We start from the raw sequence: 20,530 nt of genomic DNA, 5'->3' as shown, positions 1-20,530 counted from the left end.
CCTAGAGCTCAATTCCCAAGAAAAGCTCTTTGAACATAGTAAGGCATTTTTAGAAATACTGATGTCAAAATAATAAATAAGTAAAAGTCAATCAAGTAAATCAAGTTCTGTCTCATTTCAGATCACCAAATTTGTAAATTCTCTTAACAAAGTTTATATCCAAAACTCAGAGTGATTTAAATTTGTAATAGAAACCTATAACCCAACTAAAAGAAATCCATTGCTACATAACTAAAATTAGGTAATTATATATTTATTTATAAAATAACAAAAGATTTAGGAATAGATCTGTTTATTGTACTGTGAAAATGGCCTTGGTACATGTGAGAAACATTATATACTTTGAGGACAGCATTCAGAACTGTTAAGACAAAAGACAGAACTATAATTTTAAACTCAATCTTGATTTAAGGGAAAGGCTATAAATTATTGGCTGGAATGCATTCAGCATGAACTCAGATTCTATATAACATAAAGCATGAAAGAGTACAAAAGATGTTGGGAGTCCAATAAGCCCATACCTAAATTTTAACTGTAAAGCTTCAAGGACTTTTTGTTTATTCTTATATACTAGTTTTCTTCTGAGACAAGTTGATTTTATCTCCAAGACTTAAGGCCATTCCCTGTAAGGAAGAATGAAAATGTTCAGAATTATTAAATCTATATAAAACCAGTATGTTTTGTATCTTAACCAAGCCCCCATCAGTGATATCACATCAATAATAAAACCAAGGATATACAAAACAGACTCACCAAAATTTTACTTTGTTAAGTACTTTTAGTACTTAACAAGTCACCAGATTTGTAGTTTGGACTTCAAAAAACTCGAGAGAACCCATTTCACAAACACCCTACAGGAATTAATCTTGGTTCAGGCAAATAATCCAGAGTGATAGGTCCAAAAAGTGGGCTATCTTAATGAACCAAAAGTTTATTTCTATTCAGAGAATATTATTATTATATATATGCATCTAATATATAAAACACTAGTACGACAGAAAATACTACATATAGAAATAATAAAGAAATAAATTCTTCCTTTTTGTTCAATTCGGAGATGACCTCAAAAAGAAAAAAACAAAACACACAGTTGTTACCTGACTCTTTGCACGAATTCTTATGTGGCCTGTAACAGGGGCCTCTGGTCCCTGTTGAATTGGCTTTTCGATGCTGACATTTGCAAGTGCATCTTCTCCAAATATGGACCGAGCATACAGGTTGGCTGCCATAAAGCCACAGTAACCAGAAAGAGCCTGGAAGAAATGTATGATATATTCAATACTTGACTAGAGAACGAACGACACATAAGCAAAGACCCACCAGCATATATAAATTATCATTTAAAATAGGATTTATTATGTGGTGGTGGTTACATGACTACATAAATGTGAAAACTCATAGAACTATATATATGAAAAGGGTGAATGTTACTGTGTCTATGTTATACCTCAATAAACGTGACTTTAAAGAAATAGCACTCATTCCAGTTTGCATATATACATTCCCTATTTACTTACAGAGTTGTCTGACTGCACCAGACCTTAAGCTCCATGAAGGAGAAGGAGAGACAATTTTTATTTTGCTCATTTCTTTTTTTTTTTTTTAAGATTTTATTTATTTATTTGACACACAGAGAGAGAGATCACAAGTAGGAAGAGAGGCAGGCAGAAGAGAGAAGGAAAGCAGACTCCCTGCTGAGCAGAGAGCCCGATGTGGGGCTCAATCCCAGGACCCTGAGAACATGACCTGAGCCAAACACAGAGGCTTAACCCATGGAGCCACCCACACACCCCTATTTTGTTCATTTCTGTGTAAAAGTAGCTCACAGAGTACTGGGCATATGATATTTGTGTATCTGTTAGAGTATTTGTTGAATAAACTAATATATGAATTAATATATTAATATGAATTATATATTAATATATTAATATATATTAATATATTGATATGAATTAAAATAAACTAATATATGAATTAAAATTTGTCTGGCAGAACTTTGCTGATAAAATTAGTTTTATAACATTAGCAGGAATTCTACAAAGAAAAAAAATTCCTTAAAGCCTCAGCGTCATTTTTATTTCTATTTTTTTTTCATATATACAGAACTTAGTAGAAAATTCCGTATTTGAACAGATATATTCTGACCCACAGTCAGAGCCAAGAGAAGAGGTCATGGATATTTTTAATTCAGTATCAAAACCTATTTTGGAATGAGCCTTTAGCTGAAAGGGAGAAGACTGAAAAGAAAAATGATTCTGACTATTCAGTTGGGTCACTGCACTAGGAACAAGCAGGTTTGTATATTCCAGTAGAAAGAGGTAAGCAGATTGATGCATTCTATGGGATAACTTCTTTTAGCTAGTCCAGAATGTCACTGCTTTTCTCACATTGAACAATAACAAAAATACACTAAAGGAAATACAAGTAAGCCAGGAATCTGCCATACTACTCTCTATCAGATTTAAGAAGTTCTTGGTCAAATCTTACCTTCTCTGGAGTGAGGCATTTCATGTTAGTTGACTTTAATATATGCTGTAAGTAGTCATTTAAATCAATTATATTTGTGTTAACCGTCACCTGTACAGAAGGGAAAAAAAGTCAAGGAGATCATAAACCTTACAATGAGAGAGTTGCATATTTCTGATCTTAGGATTGAGAAAACAGACTCACATATCATATGGAACCCCCTTTCAAGTATTTAGTGGGGAGGGTGGGCAAAAAAAAAAAAAAGGTAAATGACACCTACAAAATCCAACAAACTGCAAGCTGATATCAGAACCTGCATATACAGATAACATCATAAAAGATCAAAATGCTGCCTATAAAATATTTTTAATAAATATCAAGGCCACTGATTTTGTAAAACTTCTTCTAGATACTAGATTCAATGGTAAGTTATTATTCATACATCCAAGGGATGGGGTATTATCTTTAATGTCTTGATCAATCAGACTAATCATACAACTGCTACCCTCATCAGTTTACAACAACTTACCAAACTACTCGCATAGTTTCTGGTTAAGGCTAATTTGCAAGAATAGCTATTGAGAGACTGCTTCTTATATCTGACACTTTTTTTAGTGGGACTACTTTTATCAGAGAATTCCTCAACACTAGCCAGAAAGGAAGATAAGGAGTTCAAGGAAATCTCCCAAGGACTAACTTTGTTTTCCCATTCGAATTCTGCCCACATCTGACGGAATTCAGCATCAGTGCACGTGGCAGGCTGGATATAGTCCATGATGTCGATGTGAATATCACTGAGGACTACACAATTTCTGTCACTTGCTGCTCCAGAGACATCATAAACTGCAATGTACACACAAAAAAAGGCCCTGAGTCACCAGAGGCAAATTTTAATTTAAAAAGCTTTAACATTTCCTAATAATAATTACGATATTAACCAACTATTTATATAATGCTTAGTCTATCCTGGGCTGTATTTTAAATGCTTCACAAAGATTTACCTCTTAAATAGTCTCTTCAATCTTACGTTTGGGTGTTATCATTATCCATGTTATGGATGAGGAAACGTGACCTCTTTAGGTCACGTAAGTTGCTCAAGGTCACAGATCTGATTAAGTGGCAGGGCCAGGATTAAAACTCAGTCAGTATGTATGTAGCAGGTAAACAGCAGTATTCCCTCAGAGGTGCCTAACTAATATTTCTGAATGAATATTGAGAAGCCACAGTACTTAATAATACAAGATTATTTACTTCTATGACTGCCTTATATACAGCAGAAAGTTGTCATCTGATTGGAGCCTATGTTTCCTCCTCCTAGCCTCCTCTCTTGACATTCCCCTACTCTATCTACTTTCAGTGAAAACTGAGGTCACTGAAAATAAGTTTAATTTCTAGCTCCACATCTAAAAACAAATCTCTCTCTCTGAATCCACACTCACCTCCCTACCCTTCATATCAGGGAAGTGCTGTCTCTTCTCTTCTAGATTCGTATTTCCTGCCACCTGTGATCCCTGCTCTGGTTCAGGACATCACTCCAGCAATCATTACCTACCTCACTCTTACGTTTTTACCTTCATATTCTCTACTGGTTCTTCCCTTAGTCTATAAACATACCCACCTTAAAAAAAAATTCTCCCTCATCCCCTTTCTTCCATCTACTGCCCTCTCTCATTCTTATCAAAACCACAGTTCTACACTCAGAACAGCCTACACTCACTGTCCTTATTTCTCCATCTCCAAGGCTTCAACCCACCCACCACTGCCCAAGATATTCCACAAGCAGTGTTTAATTTCACTGATCATCAAAGCCAAAGGACTCTTCTTTCAGACTTCCTGTTACTTGACCTTTTGCAACTCCAGATACTTTTGGCAGATTTTTCCTTACTTCTCTATCACATTTCAGGTACCTTTGTAGGATTCTCCTCATTTGACCAAGTTTTCAATATTGCTGTTCTCTTAGATTCAGTTTTCAAATCTCCCCTCTTCTCACTTTATGCCCTTAGTGATTTCTTCCATTTCTATGGTTTTCAAACAAGTACTTATCTCTAGTTGAGACCTCCTATTCAAGTGCCACACTCATATCAAATTGCCCTTAGACATCTTTAGATATCCAAGCTTGAGATAATACTCAAGCTGCTCAAGATTTACCTTAGTCTCGCTCTCAAATTTGTTCTTCTCTCCTATATTCTGTTTTGGTGATTGCCAAAAATTTCAACACAATAAACCCAATAAAAAAATTTGAGGGTTACTCTAGTCACTCCCTCTTCAATCAGTCCATGTCCTGGGCATTCTCTCTCCTTAATATTGGTAATATTCAGCCCTTCTCTCCAATCCAACCACTACTGCATGAGCTCTGTCATCTCTCACCTGTTCTACTACAACAGTCTACTAGTTAGTAGTTTCTGCCTCTTCTAACTGGTTTTCTACAGTGCTATCACAGAAATGTTTAATAACGGGCGTGCCTGGGTGGCTCAGCTGATTAAGCATCCGACTCTTGATTTCAGTTCAGGTCATGACCTCAGGATCCTGAGGTTGAGCCCCACATCAGTCTCTGTGCTGAGTGTGAAGCCTGCTTAAGATTTTCTCTCTCCCTCTCCCTCTGCCCCCTCCCCCGCCACCCTGCTCATGTGCACACGCTCTCTCTCTTAGAAAGAAAGAAAGAAAGAAAGAAAAGAAGGAAAGAAAAGGAAAGGAAAGAAAGAAATAGAAGAGAAAGGAGAAAAGAGAAGAGAAGAGAAGGAAGGAAGAAAGAAATGTAATCATGTAATTCACTGAGAATTCCCTAATGGCTCTAACCCTTTATATCCAGGACTAAGTCTGAAATCCCCAGCATGACAAGTAAAACTGAGCTCCCGCTAACCTTCCTAACCTAATTTTTTAAAAAAGATTATTTATTTATTTATTTGACAGAAAGAGAGAGAGATTGAGATCACAAGTAGGCAGAGAGGCAGGCAGAGAGAGAGGGGGAAGCAGGCTCCCTGCTGAGCAGAGAGCCCGATATGGGGCTCGATCCCAGAACCCTGAGACCATGACCTGAGCCGAAGGCAGAGGCCCAACCCACTGAGCCACCCAGGCGCCCCCCCTAACCTCATTTTTTAAACGACTACCCTCAAGCCCACTTTAAACTCCAACTGTATCAAACTACTTGCATTTGTTCTGGCTGAATCCTATCTGCAGAACACTTAACTAATCTTTCAGAATGCCACGTGAGCATTAGTTGTTCCACAAAGCCTTTCCTAACCTTCCCTCCCCACTCTACCACCACTTTGAGAAAAATGACTAAATTCTACACAGACTCCAGCTTTACCTCACACAAGCTTCCTTTGTAGTACTTACCATTATGTATTACACATATTTATTCTGCTTATCTGTCTTCCCTCACTCTACCACGTATTACCTGAGGAGAGATCTTTTGCCCCCACCGTGGTAGCCCCATCCCTACCACAGAACTTACTTAAAAAAAAAATGCTTATTTGACTGACTGAATGCCTCCATATAAGTTAGTCCCCACGTTCCTATGCAACCTATGCCTATACAAATTTTAAACTCAGTTCAAACATTATCCTTTGATAACATATCCACCTCCTCTATAAAGCCTTCTGTATGGTTAGCATTTTTCTTCTGATAGCAAAGCACATAGTATATAAGCTAGAACCTCTCACATTGTATTGTACTTAAATATATTTTACTTAACTATTTCCTTCTTTTGCTTGGCAGTTTCTTGAGGACAATCTCTCTATGGTTCATTTCTGTTCATCCACAAACACAGTACAAAGCTTAGTAGAATAGTAGGTGCCCCCATAAATGAAAGAGTGAATGAATGGACTCAGGTCCTGTCCTCAAGAAATGTCATACAACTGCTTATTACAGATATCCTTTAATAAGAAGATCACATGCTATAAAACAATTCCTTACCTATATTACCAAAAATTATTCCATTTTCTGTTGATGCTACTTTAACATTAGCTTTAATATTCGCAAAATCATGAGGAGCAAGAGTCAAAGGAGATGGTTTTTCCACAAGTTTCAGATCCCCTAAAAAAGATATGGTTTAGATATGGTTAAAATATACATTAAATCACATATATATCTCTCAAATCATAAATCTTATCTCCCAAAAAATAAAATCTTCAAATGTATGCAGCTTAATAGCTTCTAGCAAAGTAAGGAACAAGAGAAGAGTTATGATTCAAATATTTTGAGGACAAAATAAAGAAATCATTTAACACCTTATTATTCACATCAATTTGCACATTTTCTTTGAAAAAGTATTAGGTTCCTCAGAATTAGTTTGTGCGTGTGTATGTGTGTACTTTGGGCTTACCATTCTTTTTCAATGATTGAGTATAAAGTTCTCAAAAAGCTTAAGTCTTAAACTATGGACTCCATTACAAAGAATGATAATCCACAGAAGATTTATAAATTCTTAGGAACATAGTTCTTTATAGAGGCATCAAGCTATGCTGAGGAAGATAGGGTAGAAGTTATCTTTTCCCTTGATATTTTAAAGTCCTTTAACTCTTGCTTAAAAGCCACATGGAATTTCCTAGAGGCACTGCACCTTTTTTTTTTTTTTTAAGATTTTACTGGGACACCTGGGTGGCTCAGTTGGTTAAGCATCTGCATTAGGCTCAGGTCATGATGCCAGGGTCCTGTAATCAAGTTCCACATCAGGCACCATGCTTGGCAGGGAGTCTGCTTCGCCCACTCCATCTGTCCCTCTCCCTGCTTATACTCTCTCTGTTAAATAAATTTTTTTGAAGATTTTATTTATTTATTTGACAGAGAAAGAGAGATCACAAGTAGGCAGAGAGGCAGGCAGAGAGAGATGGGGAAGCAGGCTCCCTGCTGAGCAGGGAGCCCAATGTGGGGCTCAACACCAGTACCCTGGGATCATGACCTGACGAAGGCCGCCATTTAACTGACTGAGCCACCTAGATGCCCTGGCACTCACTGTACTGTTTCTATATACAATTTATATTTTCCAACCTCAAAGCCACTGTATAAGTGGTCAGAGAGAGTAAGATTCATGTGTTTTTATTAAGAAGAAAAACACACCTCAAGTTTCTAATTGAAATAATAATATATTACTTTGGTTACATGTGGTAGGTATCAGCTATAGACTCAGAAATTACCTAGTTCTGTTCTAAGGCAATTAAAAATTTAACTAAGTGAGCCACGTGATAAATCTGTAAGTTAAACAACTCTTATTTTTATCTAGAAAAACTGACATTTGCTAGGGTGAGCTCACTGAATAAACCCATCTGGATGTACCAAGAGCAAAAACCTAAGAAAGTCAAGTACCACAGAGGTTCAGAAAATTGGAGCTGAAGGAGACTAAATATTAAATGTAAAACTAAGCCTTGATTAGAAATCCTTATACTGGGGTGCTTGGGTGGCTCAGTTGGTTATGCGACTGCCTTCAACTCAGGTCATGATCCCAGGGTCCTGGGATCAAACCCCACATCGGGCTCCCTGCTCAGCGGGAAGCCTGCTTCTCCCTCTCCCACTCCCCTGCTTGTCTTCCCTCTCTCGCTGTGTGTCTCTCTCTGTCAAATAAATAAATAAAATCTTTTTAAAAAAAAGTTCTTATACTAAAAAGATTTCTTATACAAAACTTGTACATATCTCTTAATAATCTGTCATATAGACTTACTATATAACAAAATCTTTCCTTTATGGTAAATTTCCTTACCCAGAGTAGCTAACTCTAAAGTGCAGTTCTGCAAAGTATCACTGGTTTGGTTTACAACAAGTACATCCAGGACAATATCATACTGGTTAACATGAACATAAGCTTCTGCATATACAGGATCTGAGAAACCCGTCAACTGGGTGACCTGTTAAACAAAAATAAAGAGAAAAATCAAGTGACTGAGACAATTTAACCAAACATATCCTAGCCAAATGACTAAGTCTGTTAGGTAATTAACAGATGTGCTTAGATCAGACAAGTCATTTTGAAACTGATACAATAAAATTGTTGTGTATTATAGAGGTGGTAATTGCAAATGGGACATTAGAACTAACAGGTACTAGAGTTTATAGTTCAGTAGGAAAAAGATGTTAAATATGTTGAGCAAATACCTTAAACATGATCTCAATTTAAGGACTGAATAGATTCGGATACATTTGCAGATAAATCCCTCAGTATCTCAATTCACTAGTTGCTCTCCAAAACTTGGGAACTAAATAAAATCCAAATCACACGGTAGTCCCTGCTACCTAAATTCAAGAACTAAATAGATTATACAGCAAGAAATGCTTGTAATTCCACGAAGATAAATTTTATATGCTTCCCCCACAACCAAAGTAAAAAAAACCAAAAAACAAAAACAAAAAACCCCGAGTACAGCACTTTAAACTTAATATTGTCACCAAAACTAGGTGCAACAAAAAATAGACTAAAACTGGATTATATCAGGCGCCTGGGTGGCTCAGTTGGTTGAGAGACTGCCTTCAGCTCAGGTCATGATTGCAGAGTCCTGGGATCGAGTCCTGCATTGTGTTCCCAGCTCCGCAGGGAGTCTGCTTCTCCCTCTGACCTTCTCCCCTTTCCTGCTCTTTCTCACGCTCTATCAAATAAATAAATAAATAAATAAATAAAATCTTAAAAAAAAAAACTGGATCATATCAAAATGAAAATTTTTTGTCATCAAAGGACATTATTAACAGAGTGAAAAGGCAACCTATGGAATGGGAGAAAATATTTGCCAACCATACATCTGATAAGGGACTTGCGATCCAGCAATTTCACCTCTGGGTATAACCCAAAAGAAATGAAATTAGTGCCTCAAAGAGATATTTGTGGTCCATGTTCATAACAGCATTATTCACAATAGCCAAAAGGTGGAAGCAACCCAAGTGTCTATCACCAGATAAATGGATAAACAATATGTAGTATATATTCATAATGGAATATCATGCAGCCTTAAATAGGAAATTCTGACAACATTCTACAGTATGGATGAACCTTGAAGACATTATGTTAAGTGAAATAAGCCAGTCACGAAAGAGCAAATACTATATGATTCTACTAATATAAAGTACCTGGAGCAATCAAATTCATAGTGATAGAAAGCAGACTAGTGGTTTCCAGCGACTAAGGGGAAGGGAGTGTGGGGAGTTACTATTCAATGGGCATGAGTCTTAGCTTTACAAGATGAAAAAAGTGCTGGAGATGGATGGGATGATAGTGATGGCTACACAATGATGTGCACATACTTGGTGCCACTGAACTGTACACTTAAGGACAGTTAAGAGAATAAGTTTAATATTATACAAATTTTATAATTTTATAATTATTTATTATAAATTTATTACAAAATTTAAAAATGTATAACTGTAATATTATCAACATCAATTCCCAAATTTAACGGAGAGAAAGTGTTTTAGTAGTTCTAATTCTACTACTGACCTTATCTTGGACCAATTAAAGACTGTTTACTCATCTAATAGAAGGGACTATTTGAGTCTGACTTGTAAATTTATATATTTTAAGAGTAGGAAAACTTTCTCTATAAAATCTGACATGGAAGTCAATACACTAAGAATATAAAAGTGGAGCTGTCCTGTTTAAAGTAACAGGGGACAGGAGAAACAGGGCAGGGTGTCAGAGGCCAGAGCCCAGCCCTTTAAGTTTTAGTTAATCTTTAGGGGCTTGGGTGGCTTAGTCAGTTACGTGTCCAACTCTTACTATCTGCTCAGGCCTTGATCTCAGGGTTGTGAGTTTAAACACCACATCGAAATAAATGTTTTTTTAAGTTTTAGTTAATCTTCATTGATCTCCCAGTTTACGTGTTAGTCTATGATTCCACACACAACTGAAACGAGTTATAAAACCATCTACTAGACGTATAGTACTAGTGTACAGTAAAATATCAGCATCTGAGTATTATTTATTTATTTTTAAAGATTTTATTTATTCATTTGAGAGAGAGAGACAGCACAATCTGCAGGAGTAGCAGAGGGACAGGGAGAAGCAGGCTCTCCACGGAGCTGGGAGCCCGACACAGGGCTGGATCCCAGGACCCTGCGACCATGACCTGAGCTGAAGGCAGATACTTAACCAACTGAACCACCCAGATGCCCCAGCATCTGAATTTTAATTCCTGTTTCATGAGCCTATCAATCACAGTGACTTGAAAAAACTGATGCTTTATAACAAGTTATTTTTTCTTTTAAAAAACATTGGGACTAGCCACTTCCTAATTACTACTTTCTTAAGTGGCTCATTTAAATAATTTACCAGTGTATTTGACATTTTGTTACCTTGTTAAGTTTAGATGCCAGGGGATCTGCTGCCTCTTTCCTCTGTGTGTTGCCCATTGCTGCCAGCAAGCTCAGCTGAAACTGATCTTCCTTGCAGTTCATTTCATTCTTTGCAGTTAGTTGCATAAAGGAAATGGGGTCATCGGGCTGTACTGTCACATTCCTCTTTTCAGATTCTTTCTGTGTTGAGAAAACAATACATCTCTCTTTAATATGGAAAAAAAGACAGCTTTCTGTAGACCTATAATAGGGATAGCCCTCACATAGAACTGAAAAACCAACAGAATTTTTTAAAAACCCACAAACCACTTTTAGTACGTACTCATAAATACCTTACCTTCTGGGATAATTTCTCTTCTTCGAGTTTAGCAGACAACATGTGAGAAAGGGACTGCCTGCACTCCTTATTGAAAATGTCATTCATTAAAGGTGAACATTCAGACAAGACCTTGAGGCACAGGGAAATTCGATCTACATCATCATCTGTAATTGGCTTCTTAGGAAGAGAGGATTTTCCCAAATGAAGGATAGTGGCCATGAGCAACATAGCCTCAGCAACAAAAGACTAGAAAAGTAAAGAAATGGATTATTTACTGTCATGGTTCTCCAATTCAGTAATGTCACTTTATTGTAACTTCACAATCCAAAAAATAAACCTAATTTTCACTTCACCTGAATAAGAATTCAAATGCTTTAGATTTTTATCTCCATATGTTTGATGTACCCTTTTCATTCCTATCTTTATAACCTCCACCTTCCAATACCTTCATTAACTTTCAACTGAAAGACAGCAACAGCTTTTTAACTGTTTTCCCTTACTCTAATCCCTTCACATGCCAATGCTGTCTTTTTTAAAATTCCAACTATAGGGGCACCTGTATGGCTCAGGTGGTTAAGCATCTGCCTTTGGCTCAGGTCAGGGTCCTGGGATGGAGCCTGGCGTCGGGCTCCCTGCTCCTCAGGAAGCCTGCTTCTCCCTCTGCCTCTCCCTGCAGTTCCCCTGCTTATGTTCTCTCTCTCCCTCTCTCTGTCAAATAAGTAAATAAAATCTTTTTTTTTTAAGATTTTATTTATTTATTTGACAGAGATCACAAGTAGGCAGAGAGGCAGGCAAAGAGAGAGGAAGGGAAGCAGGCTTCCTGCTGAGCAGAGAGCCCGATGCGGGGGCTCGATCCCAGGACCCTGGGATCATGACCTGAGCCGAAGGCAAAGGCTTTAACCCACTGAGCCACCCAGGCGCCCATAAATAAATAAAATCTCTAAAAAATTTTTAAAAAAATTCCAACTACAGAAAAGTTAAAAGAATAGATACACTTGACCAGTTGCTTACATTATGCCATATCTGCCTTCTTATTCTAACTATTCATGTACACTTACTTTTTTGGCTAAACATATGAAAGAAGGGTTCTTCACCCTATAAGCACTTTAGCATAAATCTCTTAAGAATCAGGACAGTCTCCTTTAGAACCACAGTATCATTATCTTACCTGAAAAACAGAACAATCCCAAAAACTTTACACTTAAACAAATTTTCCTAACATCACCAAGTGTTTTTATGTTTTATTTTTTTTAAAGATTTTATTTATTTATTTGACAGACAGAGATCACAAGCAGGCAGAGAGAGAGGAGGAAGCAGGCTCACTGCCGAGCAGAGAGCCCGATGTGGGGCTCGATCCCAGGACCCTGGGATCATGACCTGAGCTGAAGGCAGAGGCTTTAACCCACTGAGCCACCCAGGCGCCCCTATGGTTTTTTTTTTTTTTAATACAGGATCAGCTTCATGCATTTTATTTGGCTGTTATTCTCTTTAGTCCCTTTTAACCTAGATCAGTCCCCCCGATTCTTTGTACTGTTTCCCATCACAATGACTTTTTTTAAATGGCTAGGCCAGTTTTGTAGAATGTCCCCCATTTTGGGTTAGAATATTGATAGGTGGTGTTTTATATCTCTTACTGTATTGCATTAGGAGCACATAATGTCAGGTTGCCCCATTACTGGTGGCGCAAAGTGTGAAGCCTTGCTGCTGCTATCTTAATCCTTATTGTGCACCAATCACTTCACTCTACATGCAAGTACCTTCAGTGACTTCCGATAGCCTTCATGTTGAAGTTTGTACTACCTTGCCTGCTATTCACGGTTTCCACAACTGACTCCAACTTGCTTTTTTAGTATTGCGTACAATTATCCCAACACATGCTCTATATCCCTGCCAACCCATCTTTGGCTAAGTGATACTCTGCACACATGCCTGAAAAGACTCCCAGAGGCCTGGGAACAAACGAGCAGAAGAATGAGTGTAATAATCCTGAGTCTGGATACAGTCTCCAGAAGAAGAAGAAAGGGGAAGAGACAGGAAAAAATAGCTACAGAATCATGGCCAAGGGGCACCTGGGTGGCTCAGTCATTAAGCGTCTGCCTTCAGCTCAGGTCATGATCCCAGGGTCCTGGATCGAGCCCCACATCAGGCTCCCTGCTCAGCGGGAAGCCTGCTTCTCCCTCTCCCACTCCCCCTGCTTGTGTTCCTGCTCTCACTGTCTCTCTCTCTGTCAAATAAATAAATAAAATCTTAAAAAAAAAATGTGGCCCCAAAGTTCCCACATTTAATGAAAACTATAAACCTGCACATCCAAGAAGCTCAATGAACCAGAAACAAAGGAAACATGAAGAAAACCACACCAAGACAAACCCTAATCAAACTACTGAAACCTATGATAGGGAGAAAATCTAAAACCAGCCAGAGGGAAAAGGACACATCCACATAGAGGTGTAAGAATGAGAGCAGGCTTCTCATCAGAAAGCCAGAAGATACTTGTGCTACATCTTTATAGTAAACTGCAAACCAGAAGACAATGGAGTAACCTCTTTATAGAACCAAAAGAAAAAAGCCGTCCATTTATATCCATAAAGGTATCTTTCAAAAATGAAGGAAAAATAAGGCTATTTCAGACAAACAAAAACTAAGAAAATTAACTGTCAACAGACATCACTATAAGAAAAGTTAAAGCAAAGGGTACCTGGGTAGCTCAGTTGGTTAAGCATCTACCTTCAGCTTAGGCCATGATCCCAGGGTTCTGGGATCAAGTCCGGCATCGGGCTCTCTGCTCAGCAGGGAGCCTACTTCTCCCTTGGCCTCTGCCCCTTTTCCCACCCCCAACTCGTGCTCTCACTTGCTCTCTTGCTCTTAAATAAATAAATAACTTTTAAAAAGTCTCTTGGGGCACCTGGGTGGCTCAGTGGGTTAAGACTCTGCCTTTGGCTCAGGTCATGATCTCAGGGTCCTGGGGATCAAGCCCCACATCGGGCTCTCTGCTCAGCAGGGAACCGGCTTCCCCTCTCTCTCTGCCATCTGTCTGCCTACTTGTGATTTCACTGTCAAATTAATAAAAAAAAAAAAAAAGAATATTGACTATTTACAACAGATGAATACGTAAACAAAAACAGCACATTATACAAGCTTAAAAAGGAGGGCGCCTGGGTGGCTCAGTGGGTTGAGCCGCTGCCTTCGGCTCGGGTCATGATCCCAGGGTCCTGGGATGGAGTCCCGCATCGGGCTCTCTGCTCAGCAGGGAGCCTGCTTCCCTCTCTCTCTCTCTGCCTGCCTCTCTGTCTACTGTGATCTCTCTCTGTCAAATAAATAAATAAAATCTTAAAAAAAAAAAAAAAAAGGAGAGAAATTCTGACACATGCTACTATATGGATGAACTTTTTTTTTAAAGATTTTTATTTATTTATTTGACAGAGAGAGCAAGTGATCACAAGTAGGTAGAGAGACAGGAAGAGAGAGGGAGGAAGCAGGCTCCTGGCTGAGCTGAGAACCCAATGCGGGACTCCATCCTAGGACCCTGAGATCATGACCTGAGCCGAAGGCAGAGGCTTAACCCCCTGAGCCACCCAGGCGCCCCATATATGGATGAACTTTGAAAACATTACGCTAAGCAAAATAAACCAGTTGTGAAGGACAAATTTTTATGATGCTACTTATATGAGGTATGTAGAACAGGCAAATTCATACAGGCAGAAAGCAGAATTGTGGTTGCCAGGGACTGGTGGGGAGGACTCTGATAGGATTATTGTTCACTGGGTACAGTTTCAATTTGGGATGATGAAGTTCTGAAGATGGATGGTGGTAATGGCTGCGCAACAATATGAATGTACTTAATGTCACTAAGCGGCACTTTTAAAAATGGTTAAAGTGGTAAACTTTACATTATGTATATTTTATTGGAAAGAAAAAAAATGCCCAAAAAAAAGGCACCCAGAAAGGTACTTGAACTTCGTCCTATTCCCACCTCTCGACTTCTTACAACTAATTATGCCCCTCTTCATACCCAAGCCCAGCCATATACTAAATAAGAAATGTAAAAAAATATAAAAATAAAATAAATGATGCCTATATATGTATATAAATACACACACAAATAATTTTTAACTGTTTAAAGCAAAAATAATAGCAATGCATGGTAGGGCTGATAGCATGACACACAGAAATAAAAGGCAGGAAAACAGCACAAAAGGTTGGGGGAAATAGAAATGGATTACTGTCAATGAGTGTATAGTCAGAATGGGTCAGAAGCTATGATGAAGGCATAAACTGTAGAAATGAAAACACATTTAAGAGACATTTCTGGGATAAGACAGACAATGACTCTTTGGATGAAAACGCTTGAGAGAGAGAGGTCTTTCCTTCTCTGGGCCTTGACTGGTCCTAGCAAGAAAATGACTGACTTTGTAAGCCCTTACATCTCTTCCACTGGACTAATTACAAGGTAACATTATTGTATTAGTTTGTCAATTTTACAATAACATTATATTACTATGTCCATTTCCCCCATTACCATAAGCTCTTTAATGATAAGAACTTCAGCAATCACTTTTAGGTCCTTCACTGTCCAATGCATATGGTAGGCACTCAACATGTGCTGGGTAAATGAAGGATAAATAAACTTACATTTTGCTTTTTCTTCTCCTGAACCAAAGCTACATAGCGCAAGGCTATCTTGGTCAGAGTTGTGGCAAGGGAGGCAGCAACAAAGAAATCTCCATCCAGAAGGAAGCCTCTCAGGGGAGGTCTGCAAAGCAATCAAGGAAAATGAAATCCAATCATTTCTTAAGCAGCATACAGCTTTTGCAAAAATGATTCAAATAAGCTTATTTAACACTCTCACTGCTACCCTTCAGTGAAGAGGATCTCAATTAGCTCCCTCTTTAGCTTTTAGAAGGAAAATACAATGGAAAATGGAAAAAGGAAAATATACATGGTTTTACAACTTATCTTCAAAAGAACTAGAGCCAAGTCAATATGGAAAGAGAAAATGATTTCAAGTCTATGTACTAGAGCCAAAGAGCTACATTCAAATTCCAGCTTATCTATTTATTGTGTCCCTATGGGTAAGTTACAAACCTTCCTAAGCCTCAAATTCCTCTTCTATAAAATGGGGATTATAATAAACTGTATCTCAATGAGTTGCTAAAGATTACAAGAGACAAACTACTTAGTACAATGCCTAGCATATAGTAAGCAACCATTAAAATTTTAGGCTTTTTGTTTTGTTTTGTTTTGTTTTTTGTTAGAAAGAGCAAGCGAGCGAGCACAGGCAGAGAGTGGTAGGCAGAGGCAGACGGAGAAGCAGGCTCCCTGCCGAGCAAGGAGCCCAATGTGGGACTCGATCCCAGGACGCCGGGACCATGACCTGAGCCGAAGGCAGATGCTTAACCAACTGAGCCACCCAGGTGTCCCTAGGCATTATATCATGCTCATTATAATATTAGAGAGCAAAATATAATATAATATTATAATATATATATATATTATATTATAATCTAATATTATATTATAATATAATATTAGAGAGCAAAATAAGGCAAAAAATTTAAAATTTTATTCCATCAATTAGGTGGAAAATCTTCAAAATATGCATTTTGAAGCACTAACACAGGCAACAAAATTCACAGTTACCTCCACTTAGCATTTTCTTTAAATCTTCTTTTAAGGATTTTATTTATTTACTTGAGAGAGAGAACGTGTGCACAAACAGGGAGAGGGATAGAGGGTGAGGGAGAGGCACACTCCCCACTGACTGGAGAGCCTAATGTGGGGCTCGATCCCAGGACCCTGAGCCAAAATCAGATGCTTAATTGACTGAGCCACCCAGTTGCCACTCCACTTAGCAATTTCTATATGAGTAATATAATTTTAAATAGAACAGTTATTTCAATGAAAACAGTTTTAGGAAGCAGAGGAGTAAAACCATCAATGCAATTCCTAAGAGAAATTAAACATCCTCCTTTCAAGTATCTTAAATGCCAAAGATTTCCAAAAAGCAAATAAGAGGAAAAAAAATCACTTGACTGTTCTATACTCAGGAGTAATAGTTTAAAAAGTATAGATGGTAGGGCACAGGTGCTGCAGATTACCTTTCTTCCTCTTTCTTCGTGGGTCGAGAACTGCTAAGTGCACTCTGAGTTGCATAGGTGCCCATCTCAGTTACCAACTTCTGAACCGGCCCCACAGTTATTTCCTCTTCAGGTTTTAATTCGCCAGCTTCTTTCTTTATTTCTGACTCTACAATTGGGATCTAAAAATCAATTGGAAACATCAGTCTAGTAATAATATCAATAGCAAGCCAAATCATTTTTAAATATTCAATCATTTCTATGGAGAAGGCAATTCCCCCAAGGGGATTTTTGCAACTCTGCATTCAATCTTCTTTCCGTCCCAAGGAAAGAAATTTTTCTTTTTTTCCTAAGTGAAATTCCTGTTTTTCCTTTTCTTCCCAAGTGAAAAACCTCAAGTCCAGTCAGGTGAAGAAATTTATATCCAAGGTTCTGGGGTTAATTAATGGTGGAAACAAGACTGTAACCCAGGTCTCCTCACAAACACTTCTTCCTATTCTACCATATGGTTATTTGGATGAGGAAACACTGCCAGTTTTAGTACATAAATAGTCTAATGTTAGCAGGGTTCCTGTAATACTCGCTTTCTCCTTTCAGAATACACAGGCTAACACAGAGTTTTAAAAGTCTTTCCTTTTTCTAAACAAATAATCTTTTCTTCAAATAGAATCTTACCTGAAAGGGTAAATAAGCAGACAATAAAACAGGTGTTATAGCTCCATGTAGGGAGAGGGATGCCCCTATTATCCCACAGCCTCTAAGCTTTATCTGGGTAATTAAAACACATTTTTTTAGTGTTTTTAACTCCAACACTACTAAATAAAAATACAAAAGCAAACCACCACATAAAAGTCAGATTTACTAAAGTAAAAATCACCATATACAGTAGCATTTACTAAAGTAAAACATACCTCCCCAAGGGACCTGCGGACCTCAGTCATCACACTCTGAATGTCTTCCTTGGTACTACAGTATTCTCCCAGGATCCATAATGCTCCTCGGTAAATCCTAAGGGAAGAACAAGTTCTGAAACACTGACACTGCTAGCAAATCTTAAAGGAGAGATCTTTCTCTGTGAATTTAAGCTGAAGCAGAAAACAGATTCTGCAGTTCCAAGGGACTACGGATGAAATTTTAAGAAGGAATGTAACAAAGACACTAAGTTTGATTCTCTCCAGAAATCACAAGCTTCAAAAGGAAAGTAAGTATTCTCACCATTATTATTAGGAACACTTTAAAATTGGTAAACTCATCAGTAAGAATAACAAAATATCTCCCAGAAAGGTGTTATCCTCCATTTAGGACAGAGTTAAGGTAACTTTTATCATTTACTATTATAAAAAGTACATAACTGGGGCGCCTGGGTGGCTCAGTCGGTTAAAGCCTCTGCCTTCGACTTAGGTCATGGTCCCAGGGTCCTGGGATCGAGCCCCGCATCAGGCTGTCTGCTCGGCAGGGAGCCTGCTTTCCCCCCCTGTCTCTGCCTGCCTCTCTGCCTACTTGTGATCTCTGTCAAAAAAATGAATAAAAAATCTTTAAAAAAATAAAAATAAAAATAGATAAAAATTACATAACTTTGATGTAAAAAGTAATTCACTTATTTGTAGTCACTGAAAAGAAAAGGCAAGATGCTGAGCAGAATAATGGATAAGGAGGGAGTGCAAAGGATCAGTAATTAAAACACTCCAAAAACATAAAGAAAGCAACAATTCTCTAGTTGAGTGTTAAACTGAATAAAGTCTTCAGTTACCTTTTCCTTAAGATTTTCATTAAATTTATTCAAGAGAACATTTTAGAAACTAAAGTTCTAAGAGATGATAGCCACTAAAGGCAAAACTTTGGTATGATTTTTTTTTCCTCACAAAGGAAGCAAATCTTTCTCACTTCCAGAAATATCAATACATTACATCATAAAAACAATTTTACAGTGGCCCTTTCTTTTCTAGCCAACATGAATATAATGCAATATAATTCATCAGATGCTTTAAATGAATTAAATTTGGATGCAACAGTCCTTTCTCATTAGCAAAGGCTATTTAAGGGAAATGCATTATGTCAGATTTAGTCTGCATTTTCAATCTCTCACTTCAATAAATACTAATGGGGGATATAAATAATGATATTCCAAAAGTGATACACTTTAAAAATATGTTCCTTAGTCACTTGATGATTCACCATGTTTTAGAGGAAATAAGGGTAGAGAAACCTAGCTAAATCACACTTACAAAAGCAAATTTTTGTGCACAGATTATGGATTTACTGAGGGTGGGGTGAGGGGATGTCTATTGTGATACTTATATTGACATGAGTATCTTGATTCATTTCTTCTCCCTTACATTTTCAATCCACTGACCCTTTAAAGATTTTATTTATTTATTTGTCAGAGAGAGAGAGAGAGAGAGCGAGCACTGGCAGACGGAGGCAGAGGGAGAAGCAGGCTTCCTGCCGAGCAAGGAGCCCGATGTGGGACTCGATCCCAGGACGCTGGGATCATGACCTGAGCAGAAGGCAGCTGCTTAACCAACTGAGCCACCCAGGCGTCCCATCCACTGACCCTTTAAAGATAGAAACTGGTAAATTGCTTACTTGACCTTACATTTAAACAGACTTTAAACCTACTTGACAGATTTAATAGCATGAAAGACTTCAAGCATCTTCTCAACGATAAGCATTCTCAGGTTATCAAAGCGCTGAATGGCTTCACGAACAAACTCCAAGACATCAGCAGCTGCTGCTTCATTATTGTCACTGAGAAATTCCATTAACTGAAAGGGAAAAAAAAGGACAACAAGATAAAGGTCAGATAATTTTTTAGAAAGATTTATTTATTTATTTGAGAGACAGTGAGGGACACGTGCACACAAGTCAGGGGAAGGGCAGAGGAAGAGGGCGAGAAAGAATCTCAAGCAGACCCCACACTGAGCACTGAGTCCTACATAGGACTCAATCTCAGGACCCTGAGATCATGACCTGAGCTGAAATCAAGAGTCAGACATCTAACTGAGTGAGCCATTCAGGCACCCCATAAGTTATACAATTTTCAGAAAGAAAATTATCCAAGTTCTAAGAAGTAAACAACTTTACAAAGAATATAATAATTTTAAAACATATAACAAAATGTAAGTTGAGAAACACGCACTACTATGTAAAGGAAGTCACAATGTCTTTTCTGGGTTTTGTGCAGCCAAGTTTACAACAAAAAAACTCCCTATGAAACAAAAGCTGGAAATACGCAACTCAAAATAAATTAATTGGATACTTCTAAGTTGTAACTAAAAGTAAAATAATTTCAAAAAAAAAAGTAAAATCATTTCAGAGAAAATCTCGGGTTCAAAGACAAAATTTCAAATTACAATAACATATTTCATCTATCTGACAGTAGCAGAAGCCAGTGATTCTA

General features: G+C 37.9%; 1 protein-coding gene across 1 annotated transcript in view; it reads right to left on the bottom strand.

Moving 5' to 3' along the window:
• Window positions 1-233: 233 nt before the first annotated feature.
• Window positions 234-20,530, bottom strand: part of COPB1 (COPI coat complex subunit beta 1) — a 37,918-nt gene continuing 17,621 nt past the window's right edge. Inside the window, exons 11-22 of the mRNA XM_080817679.1 lie at window positions 19,750-19,895; window positions 18,042-18,138; window positions 17,152-17,312; window positions 15,686-15,806; window positions 11,075-11,302; window positions 10,738-10,917; window positions 8,162-8,306; window positions 6,382-6,501; window positions 3,164-3,309; window positions 2,488-2,577; window positions 1,098-1,253; window positions 234-623 (exon numbers count right to left, since the gene is read on the bottom strand). Of these exons, the coding sequence (XP_080673805.1) occupies window positions 564-623; window positions 1,098-1,253; window positions 2,488-2,577; window positions 3,164-3,309; window positions 6,382-6,501; window positions 8,162-8,306; window positions 10,738-10,917; window positions 11,075-11,302; window positions 15,686-15,806; window positions 17,152-17,312; window positions 18,042-18,138; window positions 19,750-19,895 (1,650 nt within the window). The 3' untranslated portion in view covers window positions 234-563. The remainder of the gene's footprint in view (window positions 624-1,097; window positions 1,254-2,487; window positions 2,578-3,163; window positions 3,310-6,381; window positions 6,502-8,161; window positions 8,307-10,737; window positions 10,918-11,074; window positions 11,303-15,685; window positions 15,807-17,151; window positions 17,313-18,041; window positions 18,139-19,749; window positions 19,896-20,530) is intronic.

This window comes from Martes martes, assembly GCF_963455335.1.
Source record: "Martes martes genome assembly, chromosome: 10".
In the NCBI taxonomy this organism is placed as follows: Eukaryota; Metazoa; Chordata; class Mammalia; order Carnivora; family Mustelidae; genus Martes; species Martes martes.
Note: the sequence above shows the minus strand (reverse complement) of the source record. Positions and strands in the feature narration are given on the sequence as shown.